This window comes from Carassius carassius, chromosome 42, assembly GCF_963082965.1.
Source record: "Carassius carassius chromosome 42, fCarCar2.1, whole genome shotgun sequence".
NCBI classification, from domain to species: domain Eukaryota; kingdom Metazoa; phylum Chordata; class Actinopteri; order Cypriniformes; family Cyprinidae; genus Carassius; species Carassius carassius.
The window spans coordinates 17,714,823-17,733,626 of NC_081796.1; the positions used below are offsets into that span (position 1 = coordinate 17,714,823).

General features: G+C 42.9%; 1 protein-coding gene across 4 annotated transcripts in view; it reads right to left on the reverse strand.

Moving 5' to 3' along the window:
* Nucleotides 1–18,804, reverse strand: part of LOC132123991 (catenin delta-2-like) — a 316,895-nt gene that overhangs the window by 121,996 nt on the left and 176,095 nt on the right. For all 4 annotated transcript variants that reach the window (XM_059534705.1, XM_059534706.1, XM_059534704.1 and 1 more), the window contains one exon: nucleotides 4,547–4,738. In XM_059534705.1, coding sequence (XP_059390688.1) covers nucleotides 4,547–4,738 — 192 coding nt within the window. The remainder of the gene's footprint in view (nucleotides 1–4,546; nucleotides 4,739–18,804) is intronic.

Genomic DNA, 18,804 nt, shown 5'->3' on the forward strand with positions numbered 1-18,804 from the left:
CGGACTGTATTTTCATGGTCTGATAAAGATGATTTTGTTGGTCCTCTACGAACAGATTGATTTTATAGCAATCTTGTAGAGTTGTAAGTCGATAAGCACCCAATAAATATCGAAAGAGTGCATTCTGCTCTTCTCTTCCAACCATACTTCACAACGGCTGAAATACTCTCCCTTACTTTTCCACTTCAGCCTCAAGTGTTGCTTTAGACTGTCAAACCGAGGTTTTGCGTAACAACTGAGGTAATATTGTGGTTCCTTCATCTTTTTGTTTTCAGAAGACATCCAGCAGCTCTCATCGGCAGTATTATGGCCCATTTTTCTACAGATGACACAGATTCAGGAAACGCACTTGATAGTTTAATGCTCCACTTTGTCATATTAGTCATCTTGTATGATAAAATGCAGCCAAAAGCACACTGTTTTGGTAGCCTGTCTCCTGTTCTGCAAAAAAAGCATGGTCACTTATAGAGGGATGTGAGCAGGAAAGCTCCATCAGCATTTGATACAACACTTCCCTCAAACTTGGGTTAATTCATTGCTTGGTTCCAAAATTAGTCTTTTCAGCATATTCTTAGCCGCATACGCTGCTCTTCCAGTCGCTCTCACACAAAGCCTAATTAACTTCATGAAGTTTGAATTTCAGAGCTGGAAATGAACAAAAAATCATGCAGTGGTGCAGCAGCAGAATGAAAGGCCATGTGGAGCTTAATCACATTCACATTATCTGGAGCTTTGTGCAAGATTATATTTGATTCCCGGACAGGCAAACTTATGATGAATAATGTACTTGAAAGGAATCAGCATTACAGGGAATCCATAATGGGCCAAACTAATAAAATGTACACACACACACACACACACACACACACACACACACATATATATATATATATATATATATATCGTCACAAGTATTGTAATATTAAGTAGCACAGATATTTCAAATGATACAATAAAAAACTAATCAGCATATCAGAATGATTTCTGAAGGTTCATGTGACACTGAAGACTAGTAATGATGCTGACATTTGAGCTTTATCATCAAAGGAATACATTACTTGTATTTCACAATATTACACTTTTTTATTGCATTTTTTTGCAGCTTTGGTGAGACATCATTTTTAAATTAAATTAATTATTACATTAATGTGTATTATATAAGAAATCACTGTAAAATAAAAATAAAAAAATCTGTAGAATAAACATATAGTGATAAAATATTTTATTATTTGGTGAAGTCACCCAGATGTGTTTCTGTCAGTTTTTGTAAGATTCACCCATAAAAGCCTTTCAGCATGATGCTTCTCTTAGAGATCATTTATATGCTTTCTCTCCTTTTTTTTCATAAATATACAATTTGAAAACTCAAATGGACTTTAATGGCATTTTGTTGGAATGAGCCAGTGCTTTCCTTGCATGAACAGAAGACATCATGCAAGGCACTGCACCAAGAGACAGAATGACTGCAGTGCCCCCCCACCCCCCCCCCCCCCCCCCACAAAAATTATAAGACTAAAAACATTTCATAGGAGAAAACTGCCCAGCGGTCGACCTCTCAGTCTGTCTAAACTGCTCGTGATGGTATTGGCCCTGAACTGCACTAAATGGTCGAATCATTTCCACCTGAGGATCTCAGGCAGGACAGTCTTCCAAACAATGTCATCTGTCCCTACAAAATAAGACCATAAATCTTTCTCTTTATCTCTCCTGCACTGAATGACAGAGCTGTAATAAGAACACAGCTGCTACATGTTAGTGGTGTATCTGTGACGGCTTCTAATATCGTCATTAGCCCTGTACTTCATCTGCGGGTCAAATGAGCCAATTAGCAAGGGGAAGCAATGCAACTGGGAGGAAGAGTACAGAGACGGTGAGAATAGTGAGGTCAATGCACTCAGACAGAGTGAGCAATGACGTGACATCAAAGATCGCATGCATCCTCATTAGCGACTTTTCATAAAACCATATCTCACTTTCAAGTGCTGTATTGGGGAGCCGAGCTTGATCACATAAAATCCAAAAAGTTGAGCTTTGTTCATGAGACTCTAGGCATTTTGAGACTTTGTTAGGCATCTCAATGTCACTTTGAATGCTATCGTAGAGTTTCAGACACCTCAAGCCACAGCTGAAATCTGCTGGCTGGAAAATGGCTGTTTTTTATCGGGGTGCGACTGCACTGCTCCAATTTTGACTGACTTGATTTGATCATTTGCCAACTGTGCAATAAGAGAAAAGGAGAGACAGAAAGCAGCCAACAGGTTTTTATATTCATAAATATTTCTACAGCTCTTGCAGAGGACTTTCATTCCCTCTTTAAGATAAAATGACAAAGGCTTTAAAAAATGCAACAGAAAGGCAATGTGCAGTTCAGAGGTGGCTAAGCTACGTTTGACATGCAGTTCGCAAACAGCCTGCAAGTGATCAAAACTGAAAAGGTGTTTTAGCAGAAGTTTGATATGCTGTCAAGTCATTCAAAGACTTTTGGGGCCCTCATATTCTTACATGCAATTTCAATTGGTATACAGCCATTTCTGGGCCATTTTCCACATGTGAAAATGGTTCCATAGTGAACCATGTTTCAGTGCGAGTACACCGAGGTCTCCAGTCGAAGATAGAGCTTGATTAGCGACACAGACTGTAATGAAAAAATGTAAATAAAAATACAGCAGTAATGAGCAAAAATGCCACAACTCATACTGGAAACTTATACATTATGCATTTGAATTTTTTTATAGAAGTGCTCAGGCAGGATTATATAATGTCTTAAATTCAGTTCCTTAAGAGTGTCAATAGCTTTAGTTTGAGTCATGTATCAGACGGGCACTTGAGCTTTAGTCGACCTTTAGCTACAGACAGAAAACCACTTCATTTACTCGTTTAATTCTATTTAAGCTCTATTCAAGGGGAATAAGAGACAGAACTGCCCTTGCTCTATTTTGTTTATCTAAGCAAGCCAATGCTCTCAATTTTCCTTTTGAAGCACAGTAACATCTTGAGTGTGAGATTATAAAAGGACTGTGATTTGTGAGAGCTAAGAGCCGAGAAAGCCAGAAGAGACGGAGCATAATTTCCAACAGTCTGCTGATGCTGCCATACCATTAGGCAGAGGCAACAATTTTGAAAAGGAATAAAGTTCCTGAGATTCATTATAAACTCTCAAAGGTCATGGCAAGACTGCAGCAAGCACAGGAAATTCCCACCACAGACCCCAATTAAAACAGACCGTATAGATTTTATCGGTACAACTAAGCCAGGTGAGTGTCACACTGTAACATTTTTGCTCCAGGGCTGCCATGAGATCCTGTCATGCTGCATCCTTCCACACTCACACTGCATTCCCTTCACACTCACACATAATATTCAACTACGGATTCTGATTGGATCGCTGACATTATAAGGTGTTGATTTACAGCTCCACATCACTTCACACTCTCTAAAAACAAACAAATCCAATCAAAATTATAATTTCTATTTTTTTTTAAACATACTTCAACTTACAGTGTCAACGCTACAATTGCGATCCAATCAATGAAACAATTTTGCTACTAAAAAGCTGCATTACTTAGTTTCAATTTGCACAGATGCCTTTTGTTCAACACAGAGCCATGTCAGGTAATCAGACACAAAAACATTTTTAGAAAAACCTGAAAAAAACACTTGATGTTGTTTATTGAATAATTTACTCCTATTTAAAAAAAATTCATGAATAATTAACTTTAATGTTAAATTATTGTTGAATTACTGAATATATATATATATATATATATATATATATATATATATATATATATACTATATATAATACAATTTTATATTATTATATATGGATTATATATTATATTATATTATTTGTCAAGAAAATAATGAATATTTATAGATAATAAACTATATATAAATAAATAAATAAATACTGTAGTATATTTAGAATTTATATGTAGTATTTAGTTTATTTAATATTAAACTAAGACTAACAATTATTTTTATAAATATAAATATATATTACAATTTATTGGTATAGCTTTTGCTCATATTTTAATAATTATTCACATTAATAAATAACATGGCACACTGTTAAATAACTGGAAATGACTGACGTGTAACTGCATATGTGTGTGGATATGCGTGTGTGCAATTATTCTAAGTAATGATTAAAAACAGTAACATTTATATTTCATAAACTAAATAAATAAAATTTATACTACAGTATTTATATTATACCATAGAATATAAAGCTCATCCAGTATAAGACTGCAATTCTTTACAAATATGAATGAATGAATGAATGCATGATTAAATGAATGAACATCAAGACAAGGACCTTAATTATTGACAAACTAAATGTAAAAGAATCGTGATATATCAGTATGACTTTGTAATCACCCTCCTGAGCTGAATTCACACTACTACACTTTCTCATTGAGATGTAAGCGACTAAAAATAGCAGCAACAAAACTGGCAAAACTAGCAGAAATCCTGAAGGTTGGTAAATTGGGGATTAACACACTTCAGCGCTCACACACACAGAGAGAGTGTGGGTAAACTTTACCCGTGTTATTCCGGTAGGTTCCAGTATGGCCTGGAGGGAGTGCTTCTCCCTGGCTCTGGCTCAAGCTTCTCATGGGGACTTTCTGGTAAACTCTATCTTCATATATGGGATCGATGTGATGCTCGGGGGACTGCAGGGGCCTCAGTTCGGGGCCTGGGTGAGTGTGCTGACTGCTGTACGAACCTCGAGATCCTAAAAGAGACACAAAAGACACAGTTCCTGTTAGTGAGGATAATTTGAATTTGGAAAAAAAGTCTTGCAAACTCAGTCCCTTATGAATGAGAACAACAATACAGCAGTACAAGTACATCATTATGCTGATCCCATAATGCACATAAGCTGACACTACATCTGCCAATCACAACATGTCCAAGGCATCAGAGAGCAAATTAGTCGATATTTCCTTCCTGATCTATAGTGCATCTCTGGAAAACAACCAGGAGACTGTAAAGATGATGTTTATGAACCCTTTGAACCACAGAAGGAAAGCATAGCCACAATATTCCACACTATATACAGTATACATATCCAGGCTTAGTAGAAGTTTATAGGGGCTCTATTGTTATATTCTAAATATATGTGTTTTATATATTATTTAATAACATAAATACTGTTTACACACGTGTACAGTATGTGAATGTTATTAAATACTCATTACTAATTATTATTTCATAATAGGAATATTTATTTATAATAAACAAACACTTCAATACTTAACTACTTCATTACATTTAAATAAACAAAGAACCATATATTATGTACATTATAATTACCAAAACAATAATTATTATTCAAAATGATTTACAAATTCGAATAAATATTTAAACTGTTATATTTATATTCTTATTACCTTTTAATAATAAATATTAAAATGATTAGTGTTCATTTAATAAGTATTGAATAATATAGATTATTTAATATGATGCAATAAAATATATTTTATTATCATTTACATGTTTTATGTACTGATTGGAAAAAGTTGAACTATTTTAAAGCACACACATGCTACTTTCTGGGGTCCAGTTGTCCCCACAAGGATATAAAATCAGGAATATATGACAACATCTTATGTTAAAATGTTAAAATGTTAAAACTCATGTATGTATGTATGTATGTGTGTATATATATATATATATATATATATATGATATAACATAACCTGATACAAGTACAGTCTCTGTATATAAGCATTGATTCAATACAGTGAGAATAAAAAAAGCCTCACGATATATTGATATATGAATATGAAATTGATATATGAAATTGTGTGGACACAGACCAACTAATCCATCCTTTCTTGATCAAGAGTGTATGCTGGGATCTCCAGAGAGGATGAAGGAGAGCGTTAAGATGATGTTTATGAACCTCAGACACAGGAGGAAGGCAAACGCTACCTCAACATTCACTCACATACTCGCATTGATCCACACACTTGATATCCTGGCTTTGCGACGGCCTACAGGGATGCCATACACCAAAACATAGACATGTTGTGGCTCAAGACTGGAGGATTCTCTATAGCTTGGCAACTCATCTCATTGGTTTTCACTGAATGACAGAGATATACTATTTTCTAAACAGGAATGCAAACAATCAGCAGAACAGAAACGCTTCCTCAGGCCACTAAAACAGAACACGTGCATGCATGTTAATCTTCAGACTACTGCATTGTCTGATCTGCTCTGGTGCTTCACAGGACATAACTGTGCAATGCTCAGAAAAAAAGAAGCTGTAGATATACAGGGCATTGTTTGTAATCACCTTATCAGTGTCCGGCAGACAAACGGGTGTTTCTTCCCTAAACTGATTTCCTTAGTGTTGGAGAAAATCCATCAGGATAGAGCCACAATCCCCGAAATCTCTCTCTCTCTCTCTCTCTCTCTCTCTCTATTATTATTATTATTATATATAACTTGCAATAATAATAAGTCAACATACAGAGAACATTTAGATTTTTTATGTACTGCTGTTGCTGGTGTTTTACAGTGTCTCCAGAAAATATTTTGCAAACTTTTACAATTTAATCATTTGTTTTATTTTAGTACTGGACAGTTTAAAATGCAATTATTTAATTTTGATAACAACATGTCTTATTAATATTTTATACTTTTTTGTGACATCTTCACAGTTAGAGGTCCTTGACAAATGTTTGAAAACTCTTGAGATAGACAGGAAAATTAATAGCCACCCTGCTGAAAAGACGTCCAGCCTATTTCTATGCTGGTTTATTGCTGGACTGACTGAGAGACCAACATGTTTGTGCTGTTCTTTCTGGTTGAGGTGACTGAAAACCGAAATCTTGCTGGTTAAGCTAGTTAAAAATCCTAGTGAGAACAGCAGCATCCGAAGCGCAACATAAGCTGGTCTCTTCAACAGGGTAGACACTAGGAGACATGGGCAGCCTGAGAGATGGACAGATGGCTGGCCCGGCAGATAGAAAGACTGACAGACAAGCAGGAGAACAAGATGAGACATGTAAGAACAGAGAGACAGTGAGAGGGCAAACGATAGAGACACCTCATTTCAGATGTTGCCAAACAGGTCCAAGTGATTACAAGCATCTGTGATAGCAGTAAAGCAGCATGTCTCACTGCAGGAGAACCACAGCTTTTCAAGAGCAATTACATGGCAAAACTCTTTGTCCAGGTGGAGGATTTGGACTGACAGGTCAGGGGCTCCTGCACAGATGCCTATACAAAGTATCCAAACTGTTCCTGTATCTTGTGAGGAGACGCATGTAACATCCGTTCATAATGATGAAACATTACATCTAAAAGAGAAATCCATGAGCCTTTGATACAGCTGGCTGAATAAATAGGTTTGTACATCCGGTACACATTTGGAACAACTTAGTCAAGTGCTCTGAAGCGCCTCTTCACCATCTAATCACAGGCGGAGTGTTAATAGTGCTTCAGGCATCTGAACATTGGCTGTGCATTGTGGTCTCTGTTTGCTGTCATTAAAGCACAAGGATGATAGACTTTAGGATCTAATGTAGTTACCTAATGTTGTGCTCAGGCTAAACCTGTCAATTCCTCTCTATTATATAAATTCATTTATCTAAATAAAAAATACATTATATTGATATGTATGCATTTTTAATAAAGTCTTTATATTATTGTAACATTATAAAGTACAATGAGATCTATCTATCTATCTAAAAGGCAACAATTTTCTAGCTTTACAATTAGATTCATTCTAAACAGGCTTGTATTTTCATAGTGCTTTTACGCTGATGCTCATGTGAAGTGATACGCTTCTTCAAGAGCCATTTTAACCACTCAAGTTAGACCAGAAAATAATATTTTACCTCAAAACACCATGTTTCTGTATGGTTTACCCTGATTCTCCAGCATTGCAATGCACTTTACACCTTGTTTCTGTGCCGGTTTTGCTTTTGCAGTAAGATAAGTAGCATAAGCACTAAAGTCCATCTTTCTCAGTCTTAGTAAGAGTCTAACTCTGCTATTCTCTCTCACATTGCCCTTCACCAACAATCCCTCCAAATACCACATCATGAAAGACAGGCTCACCAAACGAAATCAGGGAAACCTTGCAAACAAAGTATCCCGTCTATACTATGTAATTGCCTTCAACTGTAATCAGCTTTCGGTCAGTGCGTTGGTGGGTGGACTGCATGCTGGACCACTGCACTGTACAGATAATGGTGGAGGTGTACGGCCACGGGATGCTGAACTTTAATCAAAGAGACAAGCGGGAGAGCTGGTGATGGCTCAGCACGGGCTGAGCAATAGTTTGGCACTGGCCTGCTGTTTCCCATTGTGTGACTGTTTCCCTCAGCGGGTTTGACAATGTGGCAGGTAAAATAAGGCTGAAATCAACAATACCTTATACAGGTCCACAATCGGCCTGTTAAGCAGGACACAATAAAAAAACAAAATGTGTAAGATTTACAATTTTCACTCCGAAAGTACATTTCACAAAAATTACAAAGAAACGGCAAGAAGAGTTTTCTTGTAAAACTTTCTCCAACAATTTCAAAACTTCAAAACTTTGATTTATTATTATTATTATTTTTTTTTACAGTGCATTATAATGTGCAATCAAAGATGTAGATTGCTGTATACTGCACACAGTAATTCTGGTAAATTAATAAAAATAAATAGAAAAAAATAAATAAATGAAAAAATTAAATACCATTTTGAACACTACATTTAAAAGTATGGGGTCAGATAATACTTTTTTTTTTTTTTTTTAAGAAATTAATACTTTTGTTCAGCAAGAATAGTTTGAATTATTTTAGCACATCAAGTGAAACTAAATGAAAACAGATATTTTCTTATACACAGTATTTTTTTTATAATTGGTGCCTTTTAACAAAATAACTAATGCAAATGATCTCGGAAGTATGAAATGGGATGCTAGCAATTAATAAAAGCAGATTGTTGTGTACTGTGATAAACAGAAATTTAAAACTAACAGGCTAAAGCAATTAATGAAGCTATTAAACCAAAAGCACTTTAAAAGAATCAGCAGGAGTATATATATATATATATATATATATATATATATATATATATATTTATTTATTTTTTTTATTTTTTTCAAAAGCCCATCATCTTTGACCTAAGATTGACTGAGATTACTTTCTACACTCTAAAAACTAATTCAGAGGACCTTTAGTCATTACTTAAATTTATATATCGTTGTGAAATAAAATATCAAGTTCTGAGATACTGTTAGACTTTTTAATTGTAATTGTTATTTTATTGAGTTGGGATGACACACAAACTATGCCTATTGATTGAATATACTATCATGACTTGTCAGAGCTTAACATTTTCAGTTAATCAAAAAACAATTTAATTTTAAGTTCTGTTAATGTAAAAAACTATTTGATGACGTGTAAACGGCCCACAGTTTCCGTGCCCATGTTCAAAACCAGACGAGACGAGTGAAGAATGTGGTGAATGGTAAGCAATTTTATGCTTAATTACACATATTCACATTTGCTCAGGATTCAGTTGGTGGTAGCCTACTGTAACCGAATACCGAAATCGTACTCGGTTACTAAACGTAACCTCGGTTCTCTCTAGAAGAGCGAACGAGTACTGCGTCTTAGCTAAGACGCTACGGGAAAAGTCTCTTTTCACGAAATACTGAAGCAAAAAATTATCCTTAATTTTGTATTTTTGTAAAGCGCATTTGCAGCAGTACACAGCCATAGGCGAGACGGCTCGCTCGCTCATTGGCTTGTTCTGCGGCAACTGCACAGCCTATCGAGCGCAGGCTGATGCAACATCAGACCAATAAGGGCGCTTCGCGCCCTTCTTGCCACTTCCCGCCGAAACGGGTGTGACCCAACCTATAAAAGGAGCTCGAAAAGGCTGACTCACCTGATTTATTTCATCGCCGAAGCGAACCAGAGTGAATCGTACGCACGGCAGAGAACGCAGTACTCGTTCGCTCTTCTAGAGAGAACCGAGGTTACGTTTAGTAACCGAGTACGTTCTCTTACGAGAGCTCTCTCGTACTGCGTCTTAGCTAAGACGCTACGGGAACCCGATGTAAAACGCTGTGCGCGCAGGGATCACACACCGATAAACCTGAAGCAACGCCCAGGATTTACAGTGCACAGTCACCTGAGGGACTCACAGAGAGTCCGGGACAGAAAAGGGGGAAAGCCCTCCGTCCCATATCTAGCAGCATCCGTAGATGCGGCAATATGACATCACACAGCCGAGGCAAGGCCTGACCAATGTGGCAATGCGGGTCTTACGCAATACTGCCCATATAACAGTCGGCAGCGCATAGCGCTCATGAATTCAGAATTCCCCTCAGGGCCCTGATTCTTCTATACCGACAGCAGCCTTGCTTGCAAGGCGGGAACCTCCAGGTTATAGAACCTGATAAATGTAGACGGCGAGGCCCAACCCGCCGCCATACATATATCCTGCAAGGAGATCCCAGTAGACCACGCCCACGACGAGGCGACGCCTCTTGTGGAGTGTGCTCTGACGCCCAACGGGCACTGAAGGCCCCTGGAAGCGTAAGCTAACGCTATGGCGTCAACTATCCATCTGGATAGAGTCTGTCTCGAAACAGCCATTCCTTTGGAACATCCACCGAACGAGACAAATAGCTGCTCTGTCTGCCGAAAGGCAGCAGAGCGAGACACATAAGCTCTTAAAACCCTGACAGGGCAAAGAAGACTCGAGTCTCCATCCTCCCCTGACACCGGCAGGGCAGACAGGGCAATAACCTGAGCCCGAAACGGTGTGTTGAGGGATTTCGGCACATAACCGTGCCTAGGTTTGAGTATGACCTTTGAGTCATTGGGCCCAAACTCCAAGCACGACTGGCTCACCGAGAGCGCGTGCAAATCACCCACACGCTTCACAGAAGCGAGAGCCAACAAGAATACTGTCTTGAACGACAGATGCTGAAGGCTAACCGATTGGATAGGCTCAAAAGGGGGACCCTTCAAGGCCTCCAAAACCGCCGCGAGGTCCCACATAGGGACTGACGGAGGTCTGGGAGGATTCAGCCTCCTAGCTCCTCTGAGGAACCGGATGACTAAATCGTTCCTTCCTATTGACTGACCGGATGCCGTTTCAGAAAACGCCGCGATGGCCGCCACATAAACTTTGAGCGTGGATGGGGCTCTGCCCTTATCCAACAGCTCCTGTAGGAAGGAGAGGACCTCCGTCACCTCACAACTAAGGGGTGAATAACCTCGAGCTGTGCACCAGCTGGAGAACACCGACCACTTCGAGGCATACAGACGTCGTGTCGACTGAGCTCTAACCTGAGTGATGGTATTTAGCACTCCCACTGCGAGATCAGCGGGTAACCGTTGAGTGCCCATACATGGAGGGACCACAACTCCGGTTGAGGGTGCCAAATCGAGCCCCTGGCCTGCGAGAGGAGATCTCTCCTCAACGGTACCGGCCATGGGGCGACATCTGCTAATTGCATCAAATCTGGGAACCATGGTTGGTTCTTCCAAAGAGGTGCCACAAGCAGTATTGAACATCTCGTTTCTCTCACCCGTTCTATCACCTGCGGAAGGAGGGAGACGGGAGGGAACGCATAAAGCGGGCAGCACGGCCATTTCCGTGACAGCGCGCTTTCGTTCTTGGAAAAGAATGCGGGGCAGTGAGCGTTTTCGTGGGACGCAAAGAGGTCCACCTCCGCCATGCCAAATCTCTCCCACAACAGCCGAACTGTTTGCGGGTGTAGAGACCATTCGCCCGTAGGGACATTGCCTCTGGACAGCCTGTCTGGACCCAGATTCTGCAGTCCAGGCACATGCACTGCTCTCAGCGAGCGCACGTTGCGTTGAGCCCAAATCAGGAGGCGTTCCGTCAGCCTGTACAGGTTTCGGGACCCGAGACCGCACTGGCGATTTATGTAGGACACCACGGACATGTTGTCCGAGCGGACTACGACGTGGTGATCCTTGATATGGGGACAAAAGCGCGTCAGCGCGTTCTCCCCTGCCAGCATTTCCAGGCAGTTGATATGATGGAGCTTTTCCCGTTCTGACCATAGGCCAAAGGACGGTCTGCCTTCGAGCAGCGCTCCCCATCCCGAAGTGGAGGCGTCTGTCGACACCATTTTCACACTCGGGGAAGTCCCCAGGCTTACACCTGATCGGTACCAGCCGTTCGCTGTCCAAGGTGCTAGAGCCGCAACACAGCTCTGATCGACCTTGAAATGCAGCCGGCCAGACGCCCACGCTCTGCGCGGCACCCGAGCCTTCAGCCAGAACTGCAGGGGGCGCATGCGGAGCAGGCCCAGCCGCAGAACCGGAGATGCTGAGGCCATGAGACCCAGCATCTTTTGACAGTGTTTGAACGACACAGTCGCGCCGCAGCGGAAAGAACTCGCTGCGCGCTGAATGCCCATCGTGCGCTGTGGTGACAGTCGCGCCGTCATGGAACACGAGTTCAGAACTATACCCAGAAACAGGATCGTCTGACTGGGGTTCAGCGAACTCTTCGCCCAATTGACACTGAGGCCGAGCTTCTCGAGGTGATCGAGTAAAACGGCCCTGTGGTCCACGAGCTCTGCTCGTGATTGGGCCAGAACCAGCCAGTCGTCCAAATAATTCAGCACTCGTATGCCTCTGAGTCTGAGAGGAGAACGTACGTAAACGTACGAGGAGCTACGGACAAGCCGAATGGCAGGACTGCAAACTGGTATGCCTGGCCCTCGAAGGCGAATCTCAAAAACCGCCTGTGGTTTGATGCTATCTGTATTTGAAAATACGCGTCCTTCAGATCTATTGACATGAACCAGTCCCCTCCGCGAATCTGCGCGAGGAGCTTCCTGGTCGTGAGCATTTTGAAACTGCGTTTCATCAATGCCTTGTTCAGCTGTCTTAGATCCAGTATGGGCCTGAGACCCCCGTCTCTCTTGGGCACCAGAAAGTATCTGCTGTACAGCCCCCCCTCGCTTTGAGCTTGAGACACAGGCTCTACAGCCCCTTTGCTCAACAGTTTTGATATTTCGGCCCGAAGTATGTGTGCTACTTCTGTTTTGACCGTAGTTTCGACGCGCACTGAGAAGCGCGGTGGGCGTCGAGAAAACTGTAGCGAGTAACCTCTCTTTATAATGCCTAGCACCCAATCCGAAACCCCTGGAAGTGCTGACCATGCATCTGCATGAATGGCTAAGGGCTGGATGTGACACGCGCTCTGTTGACTGGGCAACGGCGGCGCTCGAGTGTGATGCGCATCTGAGGCGGGGAGCGCGCTGATCACAGCGGGCAGATCGCTCATCCTCGACCCCGTTCCGGCGCTTAACCGACTGGAGGGAGGCTGAGCGGGTCCCGTGGGACTCAATATATCTGCGAGTAACCGTGGGCTGCATGTGTGCACTTTTACCACTTCCAACTCGCCGTCTGCCTGTGCAGAATGTACGTGCACGGGCCTCGTTTTTACAGAAGCCCCGCGCCGTAAGTGACATAGTGTATGTGGGCACTGGGAAGTGTGCACGTTTACTATGCGGCGCGCTCGACCGATCTGTGTCGATCTTATGTGCGCCAGCCCTGTGTGCAGGGCTGTGCTTACATGCGGGGATGGGCACTGGGTAGTGGGCATCGTCACTGCATTTAAAGCACCATCGGCCGTGGCCGGACGAGCGTGCACGGGTTTCGTTTTTACAGAAACCACATGACGCGTGTGACATAGTAATTGTGGGCACTGAGGGGTTGGCACGTTTACTATGTAGTGTGCGCGACCGACTTGAGTCGACATTATGAGCGCAGGCCCTGTGTGTAGGGCTGTGCTTACATGTGGAGATGGGCACTGAGGAGTGGGCATCGTCACAACATTTATAGCACCATCGGCCGTGGCCGGAACACCAGAAAAAACACTGTTTTTGTGAAACATCTGGGTAGCCGTGATAACGGCTTTTGTGTGCAGGCAAGCGGGCACTCGTGCAGGCTTGCGCATTGCAGAAGACACTGAGGCAGTCGCAACTCTTGGAACTGCAACAGCGGCGCGCTTGGGTGAGAGCTCGGCCGCAGCGGAACTCGAACACCGGCGCTTTCCCAGCAGTGCTAGGATGCTTTCGGGGCTTCTGGCTTCACCGCGTCGCGGGGCGACGGCTCGAAGAGCGAGAACGGGGTCCCGAGCTGCGTTGCTGACACTGTCGTGATGGCGCAGCAGGAGGCGGTGGGCGTGACTGAGAGCTCTGTGGGGCCGGTCTAGAGCGGCTAGCTGCAGAACTGGAGCGCTTCGGCAAGAAGTGCTTGAACGCCTGTGAAGCTTTCTGGTCCTCGGCGAATCTCCCCACAAACTCGTTGACGGAAGATCCAAAGAGGCCGGCAGGAGTTAGCGGAGCGTCAAGAAACGCAGCGCGCTCAGACTCCTTGATGTCAGAAAGCGTCAGCCACAAATGCCTCTCAGCCACCGTAGCGGAAGCCATAACCCGTCCCATGGCCTGTGCAGCGGACTTAGTAGCGCGGAGGGAGAGATCCGAAGCACTCCTTAGATCCGCGAGACAGATCGCTTCAGGTCCCATCTCATCCAGCTTGCGGAGAAGATCGCCCTGGAAAATCTGTAGCGTTGCCATGGTGTGTAAAGCAGACGCAGCCTGCCCAGCAGCAGAGAATATCCGTGCGAGCAGCGATGACGTCATGCGGCAGGCTTTGGATGGCAACGCCGCCTTAGTCCGCCGTCCAGCAGAGGGCGGGCAAAGGTGCGCTGCTATAGCCTGTTCCACCGGCGGAAGTGACAGGTAGCCTCTGTTCTTAGCACTGTCCAGTGTGGAGAATGCTGACGAAACAGATGAGCGGATTCTCGCCGAGAATGGAGCGTCCCAAGCCTTCGCCACTTCTTCGTGAAGCTCAGGAAGAAAAGGGGCGTGTTTTGAGCTTGAGGAAGAGCGCTCATCCGGAAGATAGCTACCATCCAGCCGGGAACGTGAAGGGGGCGCTGGTGCAGACCACTCGAGGCCGAGGCTCGCCGCGGCCAACGAGAGTACACGCATCAGCTCCTTATCGATATCCCCCCGTCTGCTGGGCCTCTGAGCAGCGGGCGCGAGATCCACGGAGCTCGCCCAACCCTCACTGCCCGAAGCAAGCAGAGAGCACGTGTCTTCTTCCTCCGACGCGGGCCTGAGATCCACTTCCTCCGATGACGCGTCGGCAAGCAGCGGACGCTGAGCATCGGGAAGCGATGCAGGGGAGACCGGCGAAGCGGAGGGAACCGGCGAGCTCGGCCGAGCTGGAGGCGGTTCTGGTAGGCGCTGCGAGCGGCGCTTCTTATGGCGCTGCGGCGCAGCGGATGATGCAGGCTTCGAGAAGGATGCCAGGCGAGTCCTCAGAGTCACCATAGGCATCAACTCGCAATGAGGACATCCGCCATCAGCGAGCGCGAGCACTGCATGGTCTTCACCCAGACAGGAGACGCAGATGACATGACGATCTCCTTCGCTGAGCGGGGTTCTGCACGAGCCGCACGAAGGCATCTTTAAAAAGACGCAGCTCTTTTGTGAATGTGCGTCGCAGGGCGAACACACACACAGAATATCACAGAACAAGGATTATAAAGGATATGGGCGCCGGATAGCGCAGCAGGAACGGCAGTGGAAGGCGGCGGTGCCAGCGGCTTCAGGATGGCTCGTCCTGCTGATATGCTCTTCCAGACGGCGCTTGCTTCCTCGTGATCCAGCGATGCGTGAGCTTCGCTGAAGAGATGAAAAATCAGGTGAGTCAGCCTTTTCGAGCTCCTTTTATAGGTTGGGCCACACCCGTTTCGGCGGGAAGTGGCAAGAAGGGCGCGAAGCGCCCTTATTGGTCTGATGTTGCATCAGCCTGCGCTCGATAGGCTGTGCAGTTGCCGCAGAACAAGCCAATGAGCGAGCGAGCCGTCTCGCCTATGGCTGTGTACTGCTGCAAATGCGCTTTACAAAAATACAAAATTAAGGATAATTTTTTGCTTCAGTATTTCGTGAAAAGAGACTTTTCCCGTAGCGTCTTAGCTAAGACGCAGTACGAGAGAGCTCTCGTAAGAGAACTGTAAGTCCTTACTCTAAAAGTTGAGCAGTGTTGATAGTAACGTTATAGTCTGTGTGCCGAGGTAAAGTTAGCTAGTTATAGCTGTAGCCTGTCACTGATTGAGTAGCTACACTATTTATTCAAATACTTTGCTTGCTCAAAACCAGTCGGAGTTGTGTAAGGCCCTATGAATTCCGTTTTATTTTTTCCTAAATTTCGTTTTATTTATTTTTCCAAATTTAGTTTTTTACCATTTAAATTTTTTGGAATTCCATTTTTTTAATCTTCTGCTCGTATTTTACTACAAAAGAGTGTCTTTTTAAGGTTTATGAATAAAATGTAAGATAGACATGTAATCAATATGAATAAAAATGCGTTCGATAAAACGTTCTATATATTTTTGTTTTCTTCGTCGGAAGAAACCAGAACTTGCGAAGCAAGTTTGGTTGCATGAACAAAGGCACTCGCTCTCTGGTAACCTAGCAACGTAGGGAGTGACACGCTAACAGCCAATCATGCAACAGTTTGGCTACCCCATATTGTTGTCTCGTGTTGGATTCTTCAGTAACAGAACCTACTGTCTATGAACAGAACCTACGTGGAGTGATAAGTGGAAAGCCTTATTTGATCGGTGAGTGATGTAAATTACTGACTGCTAGTTGTGACAGGCGTCCGCGCATGTTACTGAGAGAGAGAGAGAGAGAGAGAGAGAGAGAGAGAGAGAGACCCTCCTCCGGCCGCGAGCACGCTCTCGCAGTCTTCTGTCTTGCTTTCCCTTCCTCGTGCATATTAATCAAAGTTGATATTACTATCAAAATCAACTGAGAATTGACACGATGATAGATCGGAAGAAAGTGTAGTGTAGTTGTAGTGACCATACAATTAAACTGAATGTCTGATTTGAATTGATAAGTACACAGGTTAATTTCTAAGAAAATGCTTGCTTTACGTTGGACAGTAATATCTCTCTCTTTATCTCTCTACTCAGGTCTTCAGTCTCTTTGCCGTGTGCCTTGCAAGGACAAAAAACTCGCTTTCATCTTCTGGTATCCTGGTGTCGTGCACCAAGGTTTCAAGTTGAGACTTGGTCAGCCTCTCAGGACAAACCAGACATCACCTTCTCCTTCCCCTGAGGTGAGGAGCGGTCAGAGTCCATCTACAATTAGTGACAATGACACAGGTGAAACTTATTTAGTTACTGAATTGAAGAAATACTGAAATTGAATGAAATTTAAAATACTGTCGTGTGTGTGTGTGTGTGTGTGTGTAGGTGTGGTTTTCTGCCATGATCCAGTACTAAAGAAAGCCGTGAAGAGATACAGGGTGAGACAGAAACATTAACACTTAACTTTTGTAATTCAGATCCACCGTAAATAAATCAGTTGTGTTCACACACACACCTCCTTGAATCATTTTACTTACTTTATCTCCCTACTTAGGTCTCTAACTAACACTCTTTTTTTTTTTTTTTTTTTTTTTTTCAAATCGTGATTTGGGTTACACTTGAATCAGGACAACGCAGTTGAAAGGCGGAGAGAAATTGCCATTCGCTGCCTCATAGTCTATCTTGAAGAGGACCTTTTCAAACAGAACCATGTAAGTAATTGAGTATACTTTTAATTTTTACTTTTGTTTGCACTGCATGTCTCTGTAGCCTTACCATGTGGAGATATGGCCGTTTCAATCCCGTGCACCAGCCTCCTGTGGGCTAGGCTTTGAAGTAAATGGTCACCCTTCATTCCCTTATGCACTTATGCTTGAGCCATGTATTTTATACTTCCTAACATCATTTAATTTCTTCAAGGATGTGGAGGAGCTCGACGGAGACTTTGCAATGCAAGTGATGAAGATTGCCATCATCGATGCCTTTTTTTGCTGGATATTTTTCCTTAAGTTAGTCAGGAGTATGAGCAGTCTGATATTGATGAGAGAAGAGATGATAATGTAAGTACTGCCAAAGTTTATTGAAAGAAGCTTTGCTCATTTGATGTTGAAATTATTGCCTGGAATGTAAAGCCACCTGTAATTTTTTTTAAATCATTTTCATGTGTACATAAGGATGGTGGTTCATGCACAGGGTTTTACTTAATTTTATAACACTGTTCCTCCTCATAAAACTTCTGGGTACAAGATTCAAGATTTTTATTCGTCACATACAAAATTATAAATAGCATATACAGGTCCTTCTCAAAAAATTAGCATATTGTGATAAAGTTCATTATTTTCCATAATGTAATGATAAAAATTAAACTTTCATATATTTTAGATTCATTGCACACCAACTGAAATATTTCAGGTCTTTTATTGTTTTAATACTGATGATTTTGGCATACAGCTCATGAAAACCCAAAATGCCTGTCTCAAAAAATTTGCATATTTCATCCGTCCAATAAAAGAAAAGTGTTTTTAATTCAAAAAAAGTCAACCTTCAAATAATTATGTTCAGTTATGCACTCAATACTTGGTCAGGAATCCTTTTGCAGAAATGACTGCTTCAATGCGGCGTGGCATGGAGGCAATCAGCCTGTGGCACTGCTGAGGTGTTATGGAGGCCCAGGATGCTTCGATAGCGGCCTTAAGCTCATCCAGAGTGTTGGGTCTTGTGTCTCTCAACTTTCTCTTCACAATATCCCACAGATTCTCTATTGAGTTCAGGTCAGGAGAGTTGGCAGGCCAATTGAGCACAGTAATACCATGGTCAGTAAACCATTTACCAGTGGTTTTGGCACTGTGAGCAGGTGCCAGGTCGTGCTGAAAAATGAAATCTTCATCTCCATAAAGCTTTTCA